The sequence below is a fragment of the Protopterus annectens genome, chromosome 5.part0 (assembly GCF_019279795.1).
Source record: "Protopterus annectens isolate FY-2018-M chromosome 5.part0, PAN1.0, whole genome shotgun sequence".
NCBI lineage: Eukaryota > Metazoa > Chordata > Ceratodontiformes > Protopteridae > Protopterus > Protopterus annectens.
The window spans coordinates 1,828,819,401-1,828,839,920 of NC_056735.1; the positions used below are offsets into that span (position 1 = coordinate 1,828,819,401).

Here is a 20,520-nt window from a genome sequence, read left to right on the forward strand (position 1 = left end):
GATGCATCTGTACGTCCCTTTTATGCCCTTCTTTCTGTCCAGGGAGCATAAATTTGATATATAGCACATACAAGATCATTAGTCTTTTGTATACTGACCGAGCATTGGCCTGCCCTGGACGGGAGGTCCCTTCTGTTTTGGATACTGCAACAGTGATATAGAAGGAATTCCTGTGGAACTCAACAAAATTAAATGCTGCACTTGTATTCTGTTATCCCTTTTTCAAAATGTTTACTAGAGGCTAGAGGCTGTTCTATTCTTATATTCACATAAAATAGTGACTTTTTGTGAAAATAGGAGTGTTAAAAAGTGTGGCTTCGCAGGTAGTCCTTACTCCCTTCCTGGTGTACAGCTGTGATGGACACATCTTCTAGTTGGTGGTGGAAGCTGTCCTGTCTTGACTTCCACATATTGTACAGCATTGGAGTAACTATAGTTAATGTATATATCCTTCTCCCCTGACAAAGTATACATACTGTTAAAAGGTGGGAGGGGGGGGAGATGTCATTGTCTGAACTGTTTCTTCTTTTGCACTTAAATGACAGAAGGAATTGTATGGTAAAAAAAAAAAAAAACATATACACACACTGTCTTGGCATTAATCATGACATTGATATTTGAGGAATACAGCTCTATTCATTAAATGTTAATGTTGCCTGGGTACCTGGTCTTTGACTTTATTTTTATTTTTTAACAAGCATTTGAAAATAATAGCAAGGGGCAGAGTCGGATCATGGACAAATGGGGTCCTAGGCAGGGTAATGGACTAGCCCGCCACCCCAGCCATTCCAGTGTCCCATTACGTGCTGTGTCTTCCCAGTTACCATAAAACTGTCAAGCCTGTCCTTGACTACTGTTTTCTTTTTTTACTTTTACAGTGATTACAGAGATTTGATTTAAAACCTTATTTCACATGTTATAGCATAAACACTGGTGGCCATTTGCTAAACAAAACAAAACAAAAAAAATCACATTGAAAGTAGACTTAACATGAGCAGCAGTAAACTTTTCCATTAAAACTTGCATTCATTGAAAATGGAAATGCATCTGGCCAGTAGCAGATTATGTTTACTTTATATCCTGAGATATTGCCCCAAACCCAGCAATTATAGCTATATTGTTGACTGCATCCTTCTCAAGTGTCTGTCTCAAAAAATAAAATAAAAAATAATGACCAGCGTTACATATTACAAATTTATTTCACACAAACACATTAGCCAAAGGATTCCAAGTTAATTCACATACACACATGCACATTGGTCTCCTAAATCTAGTTTAAAGACTGTTTAAAAATGACAGGATGATAAGAGCATTAAGGTACTTTCATTCACAGAGCTAGACCCCATCCACTACCAGTACTTGTAACCACTTTGTGTATAGTTATGAAGAAATAAATTACATATTCTTTATAGGTAGCTTTGGATATGAACTACATGAATTTGTATAAAGATCACCAGCATCATACCATAACATCCAGCCATGTTAAAAAGAAGAGTATTTATGATAACGTAAGAACTATTAACCACTTGATAACATATGCTAAGTCAATATGCACAATCTCTTCAGAAGTTAGTCATCTGAATAATTCCACATTAAAGAGAATTGTTACTAATACAGAGGTTGCTGCTGGCAAATAGCTTTGCATTTCAAATGTTTCATCTACAAATGCAGTACTTGCTGCTCTTGAAGAGTAAATTACTCCAAAGCACTGTCTGGTTAAGTGACCTCCTCAGTGTCACTCAATATGCAAATGAAGGTGGAAAGATTCAAACTCTGCACCTTTGCCACAGGAAGCAGCTCATTAACAAGTTGGATCTTTAGTCCTCTGGGATAACTACTAGAGTAACAGTTTTTAACTAAATGCTGCAGTCCTTTGCAGTAAGATCTTGTAGAGAGGACTATATCACAGTAATATGCAATAATCAGTTCATAATGAAAGCTGAACATCAGACAGTGCTGATCATCATGCCAAAATGCAAACTATATGACCTAACAAAGTTGCTGGATGTTGTGAAGAAGGTACTTCAAAAAATATTACTAAAATGCAGCATGTTTATAGACTACTAAAATGCAACATGTTTAGACCATATTATGCAACCCAATTTCATTAATGAATCACATTTATTGGTAAATAACAGGCAATCACATTGGGCGGCCACGGTGGTGCAGCGGTTAGTGTTGCCACCTCACAGCAAGAGGTTCTCCGGTTCAATCCTTGGCTGGGGTGCCTTCTGTGCGGAGTCTGCATGTCCTCCCTGTGGTCGCGTGGGTTTTCTCTGGGAGCTCCGGTTTCCTCCCACATCCCAAAGACATGCTGTAGGTGGATTGGACACTCTAAATTGGCCCTTGGTGTGAGTGCGTGCCTGTGTGTGCCTTCTGTGGAAGGTTGGGTGCTGGGCTGGCAACTTGACACTGTAAAACTCCACTGCCAATCATGAGCGGACAGGTGATCTGCTGTGGTGACCCCTAACTGGGAAAAGACGAAAGACTTAGAAGAACAGGCAATTACATTGCAAACTACTACATACCTAGCCAGTAACCAGAAAGTGACCAAAAGTGAAAATCAAATCATGTACCTTGTGTCTATGAAATAAACACCTTAACCATGCTGTCAGCCCTCAACCATAAATACTGCAACCGTTTTTTTTAAACAACCCACAAGTTGTACAAAAATCAGAAATATTACCACACACAACATAATATTTTTTTGGGGAGGGGCTTGCATGCTTTCAGGATACCTACATCTCATTTTGGACCTCCCTATGTCTTCCTTGTAGTCAAGAATAGCTCTCCCATCTAAAAACGCTCAGTACAGATCTGACCTGTTTGAAGAATGGCTAAATAATGCTGTAGTTGCAGTATGCACTTCCAGTCTAATAGAGCCGGATTGTAGACACATGGGGCCATATGCAGGATAATGAAATGGGTCCCTGCTAGCTCAGTATGTCATTACTTGGTCAACTGTCCTAGTTTACCACAAACACTGTTCAAATCTGTCAGTGTACATGCAGTTTCCTTCTTTACTATTAAAATTTTCACAGAGATTTAGATTTCATTTAAAACTTATGTTTCACATTTACAGGAAAAAGAAAACTGATGGACATTTTCTCAACAAAATAAATCAACGCTGTCACATTGATAACAGACTTGGCATCAGAACACTAAACTTCTCTTCTGTTGAAACTCTTGTTTAGTGAAAATGCATCTGGCAGCCCATTAATCTGTATGGGACTGTGATGCCCCACCACTGGATCAGTAATCAGAGAGCCTCGATTCCTCACCATTGGCGCCAGTGGAGGGACATTCACTGGGAGGACAGCAAGTACACACACAGTACTTCCAGATGGAGCTTTTCCCATAAGAACAATTTCCCTTAAGAGCACACAGAGACCATAAGACTCCCTAATGGCACAGCTATAGAGCTGAGTCCTTAGCCAGGGTTCCAAGCCAAGTCCTCAAACACTCTCTCTGTCCAACCAGTGCTTCATGTCCCTGCCCAAGTAACTGACACACACACTCTTGGATATTTGTTTTACACACACACACATGAGGGAAAGGCTGGCACAGGTTTACTAGCTATGCCCCCTTCTGCCCAGACTATAAGGTAATTATCGCTGACACCAGACCCCCTTATTAGGTACTTTAAGGCCCTTAACAAAGTGTGTCTTTTACTGTGTAATAATACTACTAATACAAATGATAGTTTGACCAAGAGCAGAAGTGGCCCACACAGTGTCACCAAATAAATGTGCAAGTACTCTCAAAAGTGAAATATCTCTACACAGATCAGCCACAATGAAAGGTTTAAATATGTTTAATAATAAATAATAAAAGAACAATAAAATAGTCAGTATATATTCACAGTGACGTCAGAGTTCAAAATCACAGGAAATATTTAAAACAACACTGAAGGACACTCTCAAATAAATAAAAAAAAATATCTGAACTAAGCTTCACTATATTCCTGACTGTATCTAAGAGAGTTACTATACCCTAGTTAACTTACTTAATTAGAGCAAGGCAGATGTGTGGTGAATGATTCTTGTCAGGTCCAAGACAGAATACAGAATGCTCTGTCTCTCTAACAGACTTCTCAAAATAATATCTCAAATATTACTGCTTGGATAGCTTGCAGAATGACATCATTTATTGTCATCTGACTAGTTCCCAGGTGAAACAACCATTAATGTAGCTGGCAGTATATAGCATCTACCTGTGAAAGTACATGGACCTCAGATCTTTGGCAGATGCTGGAAGTCATAAAGCAATTGCATTCCTTCATGCTTTTAGAGGTAGTAATTAGTTCACACTGAAGACAATAAAGAAAGCTTCTCAGCACAGACTCTAACTCATTGAAAACTGAAAGCTGTCTTCTCTTATTGTGTAGCCATAAAGTAATTTCATATTTTCCTGAAGCTAACCTCCTGTATTCCAGTTTCCACTGTTAAAATATATACATTTAGACTGTTGCAATAGTCCATGTACATTTCTGTTCTTTTCCAGCAGGGCACATTGTGGATACATTTCAAACACAAACACTTTATAAAATACCTTTTTAACACACATCTGTACGAACCAGTTTGATATACACATGACATGCAGTTCTAATAAAGTTGTAACACAAGCATCTTACATAAATCATGTTGATATTCACAAATGACACACAATTATTTACAAAATTCCAGATGTCTGTGCTGGCAGTATCTCCTTTCATCGCACTTCTCCCCCACTTCGAAGACTCAAGCTAGTATTTCAAATGACCCTTGAGAAACATTGCTCAAGAGGGATGAGCCTATCTGAGACTACATTACCGCATTCCCTGTCTTGTGAGCTCATCTGCATTTGCATTGCTAAACCCACTGCGGTGCTGCACTGTCATATCCTATGGTTGCAACCCTAGGCACCATCATAGTAAATTGGGATTTTGCTGACTGGCTCCCTGTAGCCATAGATCCCCCTCAGACTCCTCCTGCCTTCTACTGCAAATGCTTAGCACCAAGGCCTCCCTATCATGGTAAGGTTTCATCATGTTCACATGGTACAGTTTGTGCCCCTGCCACTTGCCTTTCAGTTGTACCATGTAGTTAACATCACACTGACCTTCATTTCCACTTTGAAGGGTCCTTCCCAAGCTGCCTGCAACTTGTTGTGTCTGACAGGAATGAGAACCATAACCTGCTGCCCCACAGCATACTCTTTAGCTGGAGCATTCCTGTCATACCAGGCCTTTTTCTGCTGTTGGGCACCTGCCAGGTTCTCCTGCGCCAAGCCTAGGATTTCTCTGAGCTTTGTCCTGAGTTATATGCCATATGCCACAACAGACTCCTTGTGGGATTCACACTCCCCCTCCCACTCATCGCAAATCAAATCTAGAGGTCCCCTCACACTATGCCCATATGGCAGCTCAAAGAGTGACAAACCTGTGAATTCCTGGGGCACCTCTCTGTAAGCAAACAACGGCTGAGACAAATATTTGTCCCACTGCCTCTTAAGCTGGTCTGCAAATGCCCGTAGCATGGTCTTTAGTGTAAAGTTTAACCTTTCCACCAGACCATTGGTTTGGGGGTTGTAGGGGGTGGTCTTTAGGCACTTATCCCACAGCGATCCCACAGACAAGCCAGCAGGTCTGACGTGAAATTGTCACCTCTGTCGGTCAGTATTTCTTTTTGGAAACCTACCCTGCTGAAAATCTCTAACAAAGGATTTGCCACCTTTTTCTGCTTTGATGGAGGATAGAGCCGCCATCTCCGGGTATCTGGTAGCATAATCTACTACAACTAGGACATACTTCTTCATGTGGAACTCAAAGGCCCCACAATATCCATAGCTACCCTCTGAAACTGCTCTTCAATCACAGGCAAAGGCATCAAAGGAGCTTTCACTTTGTCTCCTGCCTTGCCTATCTTTTCAGCAGTATCGTTACATTCCTGGAAATCCCAGACCAGCAAAAGTTCTGCATAATACATCTGTTTGTATGCTTTGTGCCCTTATGATCTGCAAAGGGAATGTCATGGGCTATGGCTAGAAGTGCCACACAGTAGGCTCTGGGCAGTACCAACTGCTCTATTACCTCACCCTCTAGCCTTCCATCAGGGCTCCACTTTCTATACAGTAACCCTTTGTCCCAGTATAGAGATTCCCCTTTTCCTTGAGAATCAGTTGCCACCCTGGCTACCTCCATCAAGCCTTGTAATGTAGTGTCTGAGAGCTGAGCTTGCCTCAACTCTCCCTTTGTAACCCTTCCCAGCTCCTCTTCCACAGGAAGTCTGGTATCCTTTGACAGCAGTGCCTCACTGTCAGCCAGGGTATTACTACTCACTTCTGCCCTTGCATTTACTCTCCAGGGGAGCATCAGAGCCCACAAGCAACTGTGGCCCACCTACAGTCTCACTGCTACAGGGTAGCTCCCTCCCTGAAGTAGCCACCTCACCAGTCCTGGCTTCAAGTGTGCAATCTGTCTGGGTCCCCCCTGGCTACCAGACCCACACGCTTGTCTCTAAGCCTGTCTGCATGCAACGGCATGCACCTAATGTACTACATTATCAAAATCATTCCCTGTCAGGACATCTGCAGGGATATCCTCAACACACGTACTTGCTTGCTTCCTTTTCCACCCTTCCAGTCAAGGGGAACCCTAGCCAAAGGTATTTGGAATGGGGTAACTCCTGAAGCTCTGACTGGAGTAGACTGCCCAAGCAAGTAGTGCTCCTCTTTAACCATTGCAGGCTTCACAATGGTTATGTCATAAGCTGTGTCTCTCTTAGCAGTGGCCTGTTTCCCATCTACTAAGATAGGACATAATCTCTTGTGGTAGTTTGGAAGCCCTTGTTGCCTTGAGACAACTTCCACTGGCATTCTGGCATTCCCACTTACTGGCTTCCCCACCTTTTGTTCCCCAACTTGCCTCCATGGACATCTATATGCTACATAGCCCCACTGGTTACATTTAAAACATTTAACCATTGATCCTGGCCGTGTACCTGAACTAGTGGCTTCCCCTGCTACTGGCGGACTCTGTTGTGGCAGATAAGGCTACCACCATGGGCTCCCTTAGACCCATGAGCAGCACTGGGTATCCCTTTCCTCTGCAGTGATGCCCTGCTTGCTAGGTATAGGTCTCCCTCCCCAACACGTCTGCAGTGTTACATTCTCTGCCAATGAGATTCTCATGTCCTCAGGCAAAGTATTAAGGGCTTGTTCCCTTACCAAAAAAATCTGCCAGCCCTTCAAAAGTGTTGGCCTGACACCCACTCACTCACCTATGAAAATAACTGCTTAGTTCAGCAGTATACTCGCACACACTTTCATCTGCCTTGCGTCTATACTCACAAAGCCTTTTTCTATAAGCTTCAGGTGTTAACTTAAAAGACTCTAATAAACCTTTCTTTACTGTATTTAAGCAATCAGTATTGGACAATTTAGAAACAGCAGTTACAGCTTTACCATGGACTAAGGGGGTCAGGAACCGTACCCAGAGCCCTTGGTCAGCATTATACTCTTTACATACCCTTTCAGACATGTAAATAAAGTTATCAAAATTATCACCCTCTGTAAATTGTGGAAGAAATTTACTGACCTTTATTACTTCTAGGGTTCGGGTACTCCCTTCCCCGTTACCTCCATGACCCTGGCGAAGAGTCAGGATTTCCTTTGTGTTGCCTCTGCCTCTTATTTTCTTCAGCCTCCAAACATCTGAGTCTTTTATTTTCTTCATCCTCCAGATGCTACAGTCTCTCTGCTGATTCTATTTTCAAATGTTTGGCCTTCAGTTCAAGTCTCTCTAACTCCAGACGTATTTTTAAGTCCTCATTGGAAAAGTTGAACTGTCCATTTTCTGAGAGCTGTACATCCCCAATGCCAGTCTGGTTGTCCTCCTGGTTGCTGATCTGTGATGCAGCTGTGGTTAAGGCTGCAATCTTTCCTCCTTTAGTCAGATTGGTATGCCACAATCCTTTGGTTTGGCACATCTCAGCCAAATGATACCTTGGGTACCTTGTCAGTTTGTCATAATCCTCCACTGACATTGTTGCCTGCTCTCCCTAACTAATTAAACTAACAAAAAATAAATAAAACTATTGTGATGTGAAACTCTGAATGTCTACTTTGTGGCTGTTTGACAGTACAAGCACCTTCTTTAATGACAGGAGTTCAATATCCACATCACTGAATCCCAATATGTGATGTGCTGATCCCACCACTGTTCACCAATATGTGATGTGGATATCCCACCACTGCCCACAAATATGTGATGCCCCATCACTGGAAACGTAATCAAGGAACCTCAATCCCCACCACTGGCACCAGTGGAGGACATTCACTGGGAGGATAGCAAGTACATACACAGTATTTCCAGATGCAACTCTCTGCATCAAGTGCAGTTTCCCTTAAGAGTACACAGAGACCACAGTCAGTCCAGGGCTGGTTTCTCCCTCTTTCTTCAGATCCCCAGTAAGACTCCTCACTGGCACAGCTATAGTGTTGAGTCCTTAGCCAGAGTTCCAAGCCAAGTCCTCCAATACTCTCTCTGTCCAACCAGTGCTTCATGTCCCTGCCCAAATAGCTGACACAAACACTCTTGGAGATTTGTTTTACACACACACACACACACACACACACACACACACACACACACACACGCGCGCACACACACACACACACACACACACACACACACACACCTGGAAAAGGCTGGCACAGGTTTACCAGCTATGCCCCTTTCTGCCCAGACTATAAGGTAGTTATCACTGCCACCAGAGCCCTTATCAGCTACTTTAAGGCCCTTAACAAAGGGTGTCCAATTTTACTGTATAATATTAATACTAATACAAATGGTAGTTTAACCAAGAGCAAGACTGTTAGGAGTAGACCACACAGTGTCACCAAATAAATGTGCAAGTACTCTCAAAACTTAAATATCTCTACACAGATCAGCCACAATGAATTGTTTAAATATATTTAATAATAAATAATAAAAGAACAAGAAAATACCACAAATATTCCATTCGTTGATTCTGCAGTTTCCTTTGGAGTTTGTATTCCCAGCTGTGAAAAAATCAAACTTCACACATTTCTCTTCTCAGTCTCATTGGACAGATGCAGGAAACAGACACAACTGAGAGCACTTTTTAATACTTAAAGCAGCAGGAAGGGAACTTGCAGGAAAACATCTTTTTTTTTTTTAAAATTAATGTTGTGGCAGGGCCCCCTAGCCAGAAATGGGCCCTCGACAGCTTCCTAGGTTGCCTAATGTATCTGGCACTGGCAAGGGGCACTGCCAGGAGTCAAATCACCTGTATTCCCAACCTCATGTCATCACAGTAGTGTTAGTGATGACATAGGTTAAAGCAGGCATACGTGCATGTGCTTCGAGGAAATTGGGCTAGGCTCCTCAGTGGTCTCTTGGACTATGTGCATAATAACTAAGTAACTTAACTTCTTGGGAGTAGCCAGGTATATTTTTACAGTGGAAATAACAGTATTATCATGATCCTGCAAATTTCCTTACAATTTTCTTAAATTCCACCAGCAGATCAGTAATATGATGAGGGCAGCACTAACGGAACAGTTTTGCTAGGTGAGATTTTCTTTAAGCATGTCCCACACCCTCCTCTTGCAGTGAGAGCACCTTGCATCTTGAGTATCTTGTCTGCTAATCAAACAAAAGTCCTAATCAGTTTGGTTGGGAGCTAAACACTTGCATAAAAGCATTTGACTGAAAAAGTTTCTACTGTATTGCATGAGACTGGATTTACTTAAGTTCACATCCACTGCAGTGAGTTTTTCCTGAAGATCATCTTCCATGGTGTGCACTTGCTTATATGTAATTTCTTCCTATTGGACCACGTTAAAGAAAGCTACTATATTTATATGAGTAATTAACTATATAACCAGATTGTCAAGATTGTACTCTTGCAGCAGGAGACCACCATGCACTCTTCTGCTCCATCGTAATTTTCTTTACTTACATTCTGGATCACTTCTGTAAAAATGTTTGTGAATCTCCTTTAAGGCATACTTAGAGTAAGTAAGGTTGTGTGTGGTTCAAAGTTATGATATGAGGATATGAAATATATGAGCTAGCCAGAAGGTAAGACTTCCTGTTTGTACTAATACTCACACTGATGCCAGGTTCTATTCAAAATTGTAATTTCAATGAAGCACTGTTATGATTATTTCACATTGCAGTAGTTACTAAAGTTGAACAGAATTCTGTTTACCTTATGAGTCTTTTATTCTGTGTCTACCTTTTGAACTGTAATGAACTCTGGCTCAGTGGAAAATACACTACAAACGTGCTGCAGCTGTAGGAAGACTGGAGTTAATAAAGTGATACACTGTACAACACCTCTTTGCTTAAGATGTTTGTCTACCTATGTGGGGATACTGTATGTCCTTTGTTTCTCTTTGCCTGCATGTTGATTCTTTAGCAGTTTGTAGGTGGTTGCAGAGTACTGTAGGGGCAGATGGATAAATGTTGTATGCTGTGGGGAACCCTGTGGAAGATCAGTAGTTAACAATGATGATGAAAAGAATATTATATTTAATGTGGATTAAATAAATCAAGTATGCCACAGAATACTGATTGGATCTTTTAATAGATTACTTTCTAAATATTTTATACCTGAACTTCATGCTTTGGTAATTTATATACATTTATTTTCTAGATTGATATGGCACTAATTTATGCACCGTTTGTTTTGCGTTTTTAGAAACCTAAACCATGCTCATTGCATATAATGTTCATATTTATTACAATTTGATGATGTTCTGTATGTTTCATTTATTTAGTATTTTACGTAGATGAGTTAATGTTTAGTGTGTGATCCTTGGTAACATAGGATCATTTAAACTGTTGCTTCTGCATATGTGTAATTCAATACTGATGTAATGTTAGCATATTTTGCATGAGTTGCACAATTAGTGCACTTAACACTTGATTTTCATTTGCACATCTGTGCTTATAAATTGCTTTGCTACTTTATTTCAGTTCACTATTTTACTCTTTCTTAGCCTTGAAATTATGGAGCAAATGGCACTCCTCCAGGAGACTTCATATGAACGGCTTTACAGATGGGCACAAAGTAAGTGAAATGTGCAGTTTTATTTATTAGCTTATAGTCGGAAGTCTGCAGATTTTGGCATATCCCCCAATTTCAAGAAGCAACATGTAGCTGCATAGCCAGCTTTAGGCCCTAATGAACCCTGCAGCCACTGATGACACTCTGGAAATGGAGGGCCCCCAGCCACAGCAAGTTATTTTATGTCTGATGTTTTGCATCATGTCTGTCAAACCAAGAAAAGCTAGTACAGCAGTCTTGTGTAGTTAATAAAACAGAGTCTTTCTTCTTCTTCGGCTGCTCCCGTTAGGGGTCGCCACAGCGGATCATCTGTTTCCATTTCTTCCTGTCCTCTGCATCTTGCTCTGTCACACCAAACACCTGTATATCACCACATCCCTAAACCTTATCTTAGGCCTTCCTCTTTTTCTGTTACCTGGCAGCTTCGTCCTTAGCATCTTTTTCCCAATATACTCTGCATCCCTCCACAACACATGTCCAAACCAACGTAATCTTGCCTCTCTGGCTTTGTCTCTAAACCTTCCAACCTGGGCTGACCCTCTAATATACTTATTCCTAATCCTGTCCTCCCTTGTCACACCCAGTGCAAATCTTAACATCTTTAACTCTGCCATGCCCAGCTCTGACTCCTGCCTTTTTGTCAGTGCCACTGTCTCCAACCCATATAACATAGCTGGTCTCACTACCCTCTTGTAAAACTTCCCTTTCACTCTTACTGGTACTCGTCTGTCACAAATCACTCCTAATACTCTGCTCCACCCACTCCATCCTGCCTGTACTCTCTTCTTCACCTCTCTTCTACACTCACCATTACTCTGAACTGTTGATCCCAAGTATTTAAACTCATCCACTTTCGCCATCTCTACTCCCTGCATCCTCACCATTCCTCTATCCTCCCTCTAATTTACACACATATAGTCTATCTTAGTCCTGCTGACCTTCTTTCCTCTTCTCTCTAGAGCATATCTCCACCTCTCCAGGATCTCCTCCACCTGTTCCCTACTCTCACTACAGATCACAATGTCATCTGCAAACATCATAGTCCATGGGGACTCCTGTCTGATCTCGTCTGTCAACCTGTTCATCATCATTGCAAATAAGAAAGAGCTCAGAGCTGATCCCTGATGTAATCCCATCTCCTCCTTAAACGCATCCATCACTCCCACCGTAGACCTCACCACTGTCACACTACCCTCATACATATCCTGTACTACTCTTACATAGTTCTCTGACATTCCTGACTTCCTCATACAATACCACAACTCCTCTCTAGGCACCCTGTCATATGCTTTCTCTAAGTCCACAAAGACACAATGCAACTCCTGACCTTCTGTGTACTTCTTCATCAACACTCCCAGAGCAAACATTGCATCTGTAGTGCTCTTTCCTGGCATGAAACCATACTGCTGATCACTAATTATCACCTCCCTTCTTAACCTAGCTTCCACTACTCTTGCCCATAACTTCATGCTGTGACTGATCAGTTTAATCCCTCTGTAGTTATTACAGCTCTGCACATCACCCTTATTCTTAGAAATCGGTACCAAAACACTTTTTCTCCATTCCTCAGGCTTCCTCTCACTTTCCAAGATTTCATTAAACAATCTAGTTAAAAACTCTACTGCCATTTCACCTAAACACCTCCATGCTTCCAGAAGTATGTCATCTGGACCAACAGCCTTTCCATTCTTCATTCTTTTCATAGCTATCCTAACTTCCTCCTTTCTAATCCACTGCACTTCATGATTCACTATCCACACATCATCCAACCTTCTCTCCCTCTCATTCTCTTCATTCATCAGCCCCTCAAAGTACTTTTTCCATCTGCTTAACACACTCTCCACGCTTGTGAGTACGTTTCCCTTATTATCCTTTATCACCCTTACCTGCTGCACATCTTTACTAGCTCGGTCCCTCTGTCTAGCCAATCGGTACAGCTCCTTTTCTCCCTCCTTAGTGTCCAACCTCTCATACAACTCTTCATATGCCTTATCCTTAGCCTTCAACACCTCTCTGTTTGCCATGCGCCTCATCTCCTTATACTCCTGTCTACTTTCTTCATCTCTCTGACAATCCCACTTCTTCTTCGCCAACCTCTTTCTCTGTATACTCTCCTGTACTTCATCATTCCACCACCAGGTCTCCTTGTCCTCCTTCCTATTTCCAGATTTCACACCAATGACCTTTCTAGCCATCTCCCTTATTAGCTCTGCTGTAGTTACCCAGCTATTTGGTAACTCTTCACTGCCACCCAGTGTCTCTCTTAACTCTTCCCAGAACTCCACCTCACAATTAAGCTTTTTCAATTTCCACCATTTGATCCTTGGTGCTGCCCTCAAACTCCTCCTCCTCTTCTTGATCACCAATGTCATCCTACAATCCACCACCCTATGCTGCCTAACTACACTTTCCCCTGCCACAACATTAGTCTCCAATCTCCTTCAGACTGGCCCTTCTACATAAGATATAATCCACCTGTGTGCATCTCCCTCCACTCTTGTATGTCACCCTGTGCTCCTCCCTCTTGTTAAAATACGTATTCACCACAGCTATGTCTGTCCTATTCGCAAAATCCACTATCATCTGGCCTTCTGCATTCTTTTGCTTAACAACATACTTACCCATCTCTTCCTCATCCCCTCTGTTCCCTTCGCCAACATGCCCATTGAAATCTGCTCCAGTCACCACTCTCTCACCATTGGGTATAGTCATCACCACTTCATCCAACTCGCTCCAAAATTTTTCTTTCTCATCCATCGCACACCCAACTTGTGGAGCATATGCACTAACAACATTCATCATTACACCATCAGTTTCCAGCTTCATAAACATCACTCTATCTGAAACTCTTTTCACCTCCAAAACACTCTTAGCATACTGTTCTTTCAGGATAACCCCTACGCCATTTCTCCTCCAATCCACACCATGATAAAACAATTTGAACCCACCTCCGATACACCTAGCCTTGCTCCCCTTCCATCTGGTCTCTTGCACACACAGTATACCAACCTTCCTTCTGTCCATCATATCAGCTAGCTCTCTCCCTATTATCAGTCATACTGCCAATATTCAAAGTTCTGAACCTCAGTACAACAGTCCTAGCCTTTACCTGCCTTTGGGCATGCCTTCCCCCTCTTCTCCTGCTTCAGCCAACAGTAGCCCAATTTCCGCCAGCACGCTGTTGGCCAACAGTACTGGTGGTGGTCATTGTTAACCCAGGCCTCGACCAGTCCGGTATGTATATCTGTACTGTTGTCTGCATGTATGATTTGGCAAAGTTTTACGCCGGATGCCCTTCCTGATGCAACTCTCCCCATTTATCCAGGCTTGGGACCGGCACTCTCCCCATTTATCCAGGCTTGGGACCGGCACAAAGAAATGCACTGGCTTGTGCATCCACAGTGGCTGGGTTCTATTTATATCTCCTTTAAAAGTCAAAGATATTCTTGGTTATGGTAACAGTATTTTGTCAGTACAGGCTTCATAATTTTGTGTATTACCACTGACATAGTGCCCTTGACTTGATTAAATCCTGCTGGTGGATAGGCTGTCCACTGGAATTAACATCAAAACTAGCTTTAGGCACCTGTAATATCCATGGATGTAGTGGCCTCCATAATCGTCCGTGACGGTGGGGGCAAACAAAAGCTGATGCTGGTTGGGAAAAAATGAGGAGGAAAAAATTATTCATTTTCCTGTCACACACACACTTTCTGAAACAGGGTTGTGATATAACCGAGTTGAGATGAAGCTGATAATCAGAGAATGAACATGGGCAAGGTGAGCACTAGAGATCAGCAACCGAGAAAGTCCAATATCGATGCTTACTTTTGTTTGTAAGAAGAGCTGATGCTTCCTATCTTCGGAGATGGTTTGCTGTTTCAGAAAGTTTTACAAGTACTGGCAGAACACCAGATTCTATAACTCTCAATTTCTTTGCTCAAGAAGTCTGAGCAGAGTCAAGTATCTTAGCAGAATAAAGGCTCAAATTATGAACAATTTTAAATATTACTCTAATTCACTTGTAAAGTGAATAGAATAACACATTTTGCAACAGCTTGTATTTTTGGACTGTAAGAAGTATGAAAGTCTGATGTCTGGATTTACTGACTCTCTCTAATTTTTAATTATTTACCATCAAATCAGATTTTTTTGTACGTGTAGCAGAGTAAGATTGAGGCAAAATCAGAGACATTTAGTGATGTCGCTAACAGTATTTTATTTATTTATGTATTTTACATTTGTTGACCGGGCTAGTCTAACTGGATATATGTCCATTTTCATTAGAGACCCGGGGAGAAAAGCTCCAACATGTAACATGTATGTAACATATATGCATTACTCCTCAGTGAGGTAAGTAAAAGTGACTTACCCCTGCTGTTGTTTGACAATTGCTGAGCAATAGTCGCTGATTTGGTGTAGCAGTACGAATTTTGCACAGTATGTTACTATTTGCTGAAATAAGTGCAAAACCGGTATTGCTATGCTTTATGCTTGTGTGTGTGTTGTGTGGTACATGGTGTGTGTGTTGCATAGTATGAGCAATAAGCTGGCTATAATTTCTTTCATTTTCTAGCACAAACATTATCAGCATTAGCACTACACTTGTGTTGGGGGGGCATTGTTGCAGTGTATTTAAGATTAACAAGGTGGCCATATTGCCTTTCACTTACCATCACGAACATAGACATAGTACATGACAGGTGGCTATATTTGGTGGTTTGTCAGAAAGATGATGTTGTGAAAGCAACTGTTCATTGTCACCGTGTCTCAGTCAGTAGCACTGCCATTTCACTTTGCTTTGATCTGGTTCAGTTCTGGCTACTTGTTTTTCTATGTGGAGTTTGCAAACCTTCCCTTTCTGTGCCTGCAACTGCCCCCGTGTACTGTGGTTTACTCCAGAACCTAAAAAATGCAGTAGATGAAATTGAATTCATCCCTTTTCACTCAAGGTGACTATATATGGCGTGTGGTACGTGTGGTGTTGTGTGGTGTGTGTGTGTGTGTGTAAAAAAATCACTGATTTTTACCTGCGCACATACACAATAATGCTGGGTGCATACATAACGCTGAGTAAGCACTAAAATGCAGTTAATGAGTAATTATATTTCACAAGTAAGGTGTAAAATATGATAACATCCACTCGGCTTCAAAGTAAAACCAGTAAACCAAATAAGAAGCCTCCACGGCAAAACAATAAAGCCCCAAACAGCCTGGAATTCTCAAGTCTTTTATTAAACACAAAAATCAACCATAAACGTTCTCAGTACGTTTTCGTTTGAAATACACTTCATCAGATATGGGCTGGCATTAATCTGTAACTCATATATAGTTGATAATAAAATTGCAACACAGTATTTAACCAATCACTATCTAAATTGAATTAAAACATATTGAAGCATAGTAAATGCTTAATAATTCACAAAAAGCAAGCAGAACACAAATTATGTTGTGATTTTGAAAGGAATAGTATTAATAACCTCTTTATGTTAAAAAATTGTGTTGTATTCAACTATCACATAAAATCCATAACTTTAATAAAAAGGTTGAATAAAAAGTGCTAATAATATTAATACCTAGTTTAAGTATTCTTTAACTATATATGTTAACTGTATATGAGTTACAGATTAATGCCAGCCCACATCTGATGAAGTGTATTTCAAACGAAAATGTACTGAGAATGTTTATGGTTGATTTTTGTGTTTAATAAATGGTATAAAATATACCAGAGTACATTCCGACACTTAGGCCTCGCTCTATAGCATGGCGTGCTGAGTCGGAGCCGAGGGATCGGCTCCGAGCCCATCAGTACAGAATGTAGGCGAGATGGATCCCAAACATCTAAAGTTATGGTGAGTACATAACTAAAAGTTTGTCAGTTTGAGCATTGAGCCTTGGGCATAACTTATTTCTTCCTTTTATATAAAAAAAAAAAACAACATAGGGCTAAAAGCCTTTTATTACTCATTATTTTTGTTGTGACAAACATTGAATTAAAAGGTTGGGAAAATGATGTAAAATACATCCCAGAGTACCTGTAGTCATATGGATTCTGGGACCTTGGCTTAATTGAGATATTTCCTAAATGGTTATTACTCTGTTGTCTTGGTCGGTAAAGGTGTGTTGAAAGGATGCAAGGGAAACTGAAGTTGAACAGCAACACTGAATTAATTTCCAAAATCATAATTTCAGTTCTAGTCGTCATTATCATTGGATGGTTGTATAAAAAGAAAAAAGAAAGCTTTAAAATGCACGTCTGAGCATATAGAAAGCTATAGCTTCTAGAAAAAGCTGATGATTAAGGAAAAATGTGAGGAACAGAAGAAAAAAGAAATGTGCATGGAGTAGGGAGCCTGAGATAGGGGAAAAACAGAGAGGAGCACTAGAAGATGTATGTTTGGGGGACAGTGCGCAGGGCACTATTTCACTTATGTTCAGCCCTGTATGTAGAGTTGCTGCAATGTATCATTGCTACAACTTTATGCCATTAACCATGAATGTCCTACTGTGAGATGAGCCAACATACACATGCCTGTCATAATCTAAGAGCATTGTAACTACAGTTCAGTCTGTGCATGCTTACTCCTAAAACACTGCTGCATGAATTAAAATGTTTCTTAGGAGTGTTAGCAGCGACAGGGTGATACTCAGACTGAAGTGCCCATGGGGCCCCAACTTGACATTTGCTGGTGGCTCCCAAAATGCTAACACCGGCCCTGTTTAGTTAAGATTTGTTTAGTTGGTCATATTACTTTTGAAAGTTATCTATAGAACCAAAAATTACTTTGCTTTAAACCTGCAGCACAGAAGATCGGGTACTTCCTTCCATTAGACTAGAAATCAGTACATGATCTTTCATTGTTATATCTTTTTTGACATATTTTATGTTGACATCTGGTTATTTGAGATAGTCTACCAAAATATGCAAATAGCTTGCTGATTAGTATTTGCCCTATATTCTAAGCCTGGAGGTTTTTGGATATGGAGTCCAAAAGAGGATAAAATGGGAATGTAAACTCAGTTATACAAACCTAAAGATCTTTTTGCTGAATATTTTCCATTACTGCCAGTGCTTTGTGTTGAGTAACCCTGAGTAAGTCAGATTCTTCTGTAGCTTAATGGTTTAGCAACCAGAATGGTGATCTGGAGGCGATGGATTTAAATCCTAGATGAGGCAAGCAGTTCTTTCCCTGGCAAATAGTGCAGAGGATTAAGACTAAGAGCTGAAAATGAGCGGTTTCCTGTAGTCCAAAATTTGATTCCCAGAGCCTCCATTTACTTTCAGTACAAGTTTCAGCCACTCACTTAACCAGACAGTGGTTCAAGGAAATTGAGCTAGGCTCCTCGATGGTCTTCTGGATAATATGCATAACTACTTCATAACCTAATTCCTTGGGGGTGGCCAGGTATATACCGTGTGTCACATTTTGCACACTTTTAAAAATAATTTATTTTGATGCATGGAGATGTGCTAAAATTTACTTTGTTTAAATGGTTTGTGGCATATTTAGGTTGATTTCTGGTTGCATATTATGTTAAGTAGCCTTTATTCTGAATGTCTGGAATTGGTTTAGTGTTTTTTTAAATGCTGAAAAGGTACACTGTGTGCAATCTAGCACTATTTTGGGTTGGTTGGTTACATACAGTTTCAAAAGTTTTCAGTAGGCCCCTGTTTAACTGGAGCTGATTATGAGAGAGCATTGCAAAAACAGAAGTTATGTACTCACCATAACATTCCATATTTGTTGTCTCTAATCTCGGCTTCATTATTGATGGTTGGGTTCGGAACCGAGCATCAGTTCCGACTTGGCTGTATACTAAAGCTCAAGAGCTTTCACTGGCTCAAGACTGCATACTATCCCAAGATGCCTAGCGACTGTTACCCAGATCTTGTTTGAGACAACTAATCACTAGACTATGCAACCCAGTTCAACTACTACAACAGATTCTCTGCCCATAATTCTTAAGGCATGAAGAGAATCAGGAAAGTACAGCTAATTTTAGAGAAGGTCCTCTCGATCCTTCAGGAAGGGGGAAGGAGGGTGGGATGCAAGAATGAAGGTGAGATTATGGACAACAATCATGGAACGTTATGATGAGTATATAACTTCTTTATGTTATGTTGTCCTGTCTCGCCTTCATTCTTGATGGTTGGGACAGCATCCCCAAAACCTTCTTACTTGGGTGGCTCAAGGGAATAAACTCGTCAGAAAAGTGGAACCAAAGGATGCCCTGTTCCGGGAGGCAACATCTACTTTGTAATGAGTGATAAAGGTGCGAGGGTTAACCCATGTGGCTGCAACACAAATTGAATCCAAAGGGAGCCATCTTGAAAGGCAGTGGAAGTCGACATTGCTCTGGTTGAAGGCCTTATAATTTTCCCCGGTAGCTCTTTATTCTGATAGTTATAGGCATAAGTAATGATGTCTGTAAGCCACTTTGGTAAGGTCACTTTTGAAACTGGAGTTCCTTCTCTGTTTTCTGAGAATGAAACAAAGAGTTGTCAGATTTTCTAAACTTCTTTGTCCTATGTAGGTAGAAATGTAACTGCCTATGTACATCCAGTTGGTGAAGCTCATATTCTGCCTTGTTGCCATAATTGGGGAATAACACCGGTAGCTCAGTAGATTGATTTAAATTTCCTTCAGAAAAAACTTTTGGCAGAAAGGAAGGATTTGTTCTGAGTGACACTCTGTCGTCGTGGAAAATCAGATAGGGGGGATGAACAGACAGAGTTTGCAGCTCTGAAACCCTCCTAGCAGAAGTAATAGCTATCAAAAAGATTGTCTTCCAATATAAGAACTTTAATGAGCAAGAAGAGGCTGGTTCGAATGGTGGAAGAATTAAGGAGGATAAAAAATTTAGATCCCAAGGAGGTGGTGGTTCTCTTATGGGAGGTCTTAAAAGGAATGTACCCCTCAGAAAGGCTTTGCATAATATGTGGGACATTATGTTAGATCCCATGTCTCCTAAGTGGTGGTTTGATATAGCAGCTAGTTGTACTCGTACCATGACTGCTGCTACACCCTGATTAAAGGTTTCTGTTAAAAATTCCAGGATTGCTGATATAGGGGCTGTAAAAGGGTCTATATGGTTCTTGCTAGCCCAGCAAGAAAACCTCTTCCATTTGCTTGCATAAAGTTTCTTAGTTGTATTCTTATCCGATGAAACCAGAATGTGTTGCACTGCTGGGGATAGATCTGGAAGCCTGGCTAAGATGGGAAGTGGAGTAACCAAGCCATCAGCTTGAGGCTTGGAAGAGATGGGTGGAGCAATCCTGACTGATGAGTCAGAAGATCCGGCACTAGGTCCTGGATCCAAGGATCTGAAGATGGGGCCATAGAAAGGGGAACCATATCTCACAAGGCCAGTAAGGAGCAATGAGAATCAGCTTGCAACTCAATGATCTGGCTTTCTGGAGAACTTTGGGTATTAATGGAAA

General features: G+C 41.1%; 1 protein-coding gene across 2 annotated transcripts in view; it reads left to right on the forward strand.

Moving 5' to 3' along the window:
- Positions 1 to 20,520, forward strand: part of COG6 (component of oligomeric golgi complex 6) — a 1,421,580-nt gene that overhangs the window by 515,097 nt on the left and 885,963 nt on the right. For both annotated transcript variants that reach the window (XM_044071656.1, XM_044071657.1), the window contains exon 7: positions 11,011 to 11,081. In XM_044071656.1, the coding sequence (XP_043927591.1) occupies positions 11,011 to 11,081 (71 nt within the window). The remainder of the gene's footprint in view (positions 1 to 11,010; positions 11,082 to 20,520) is intronic.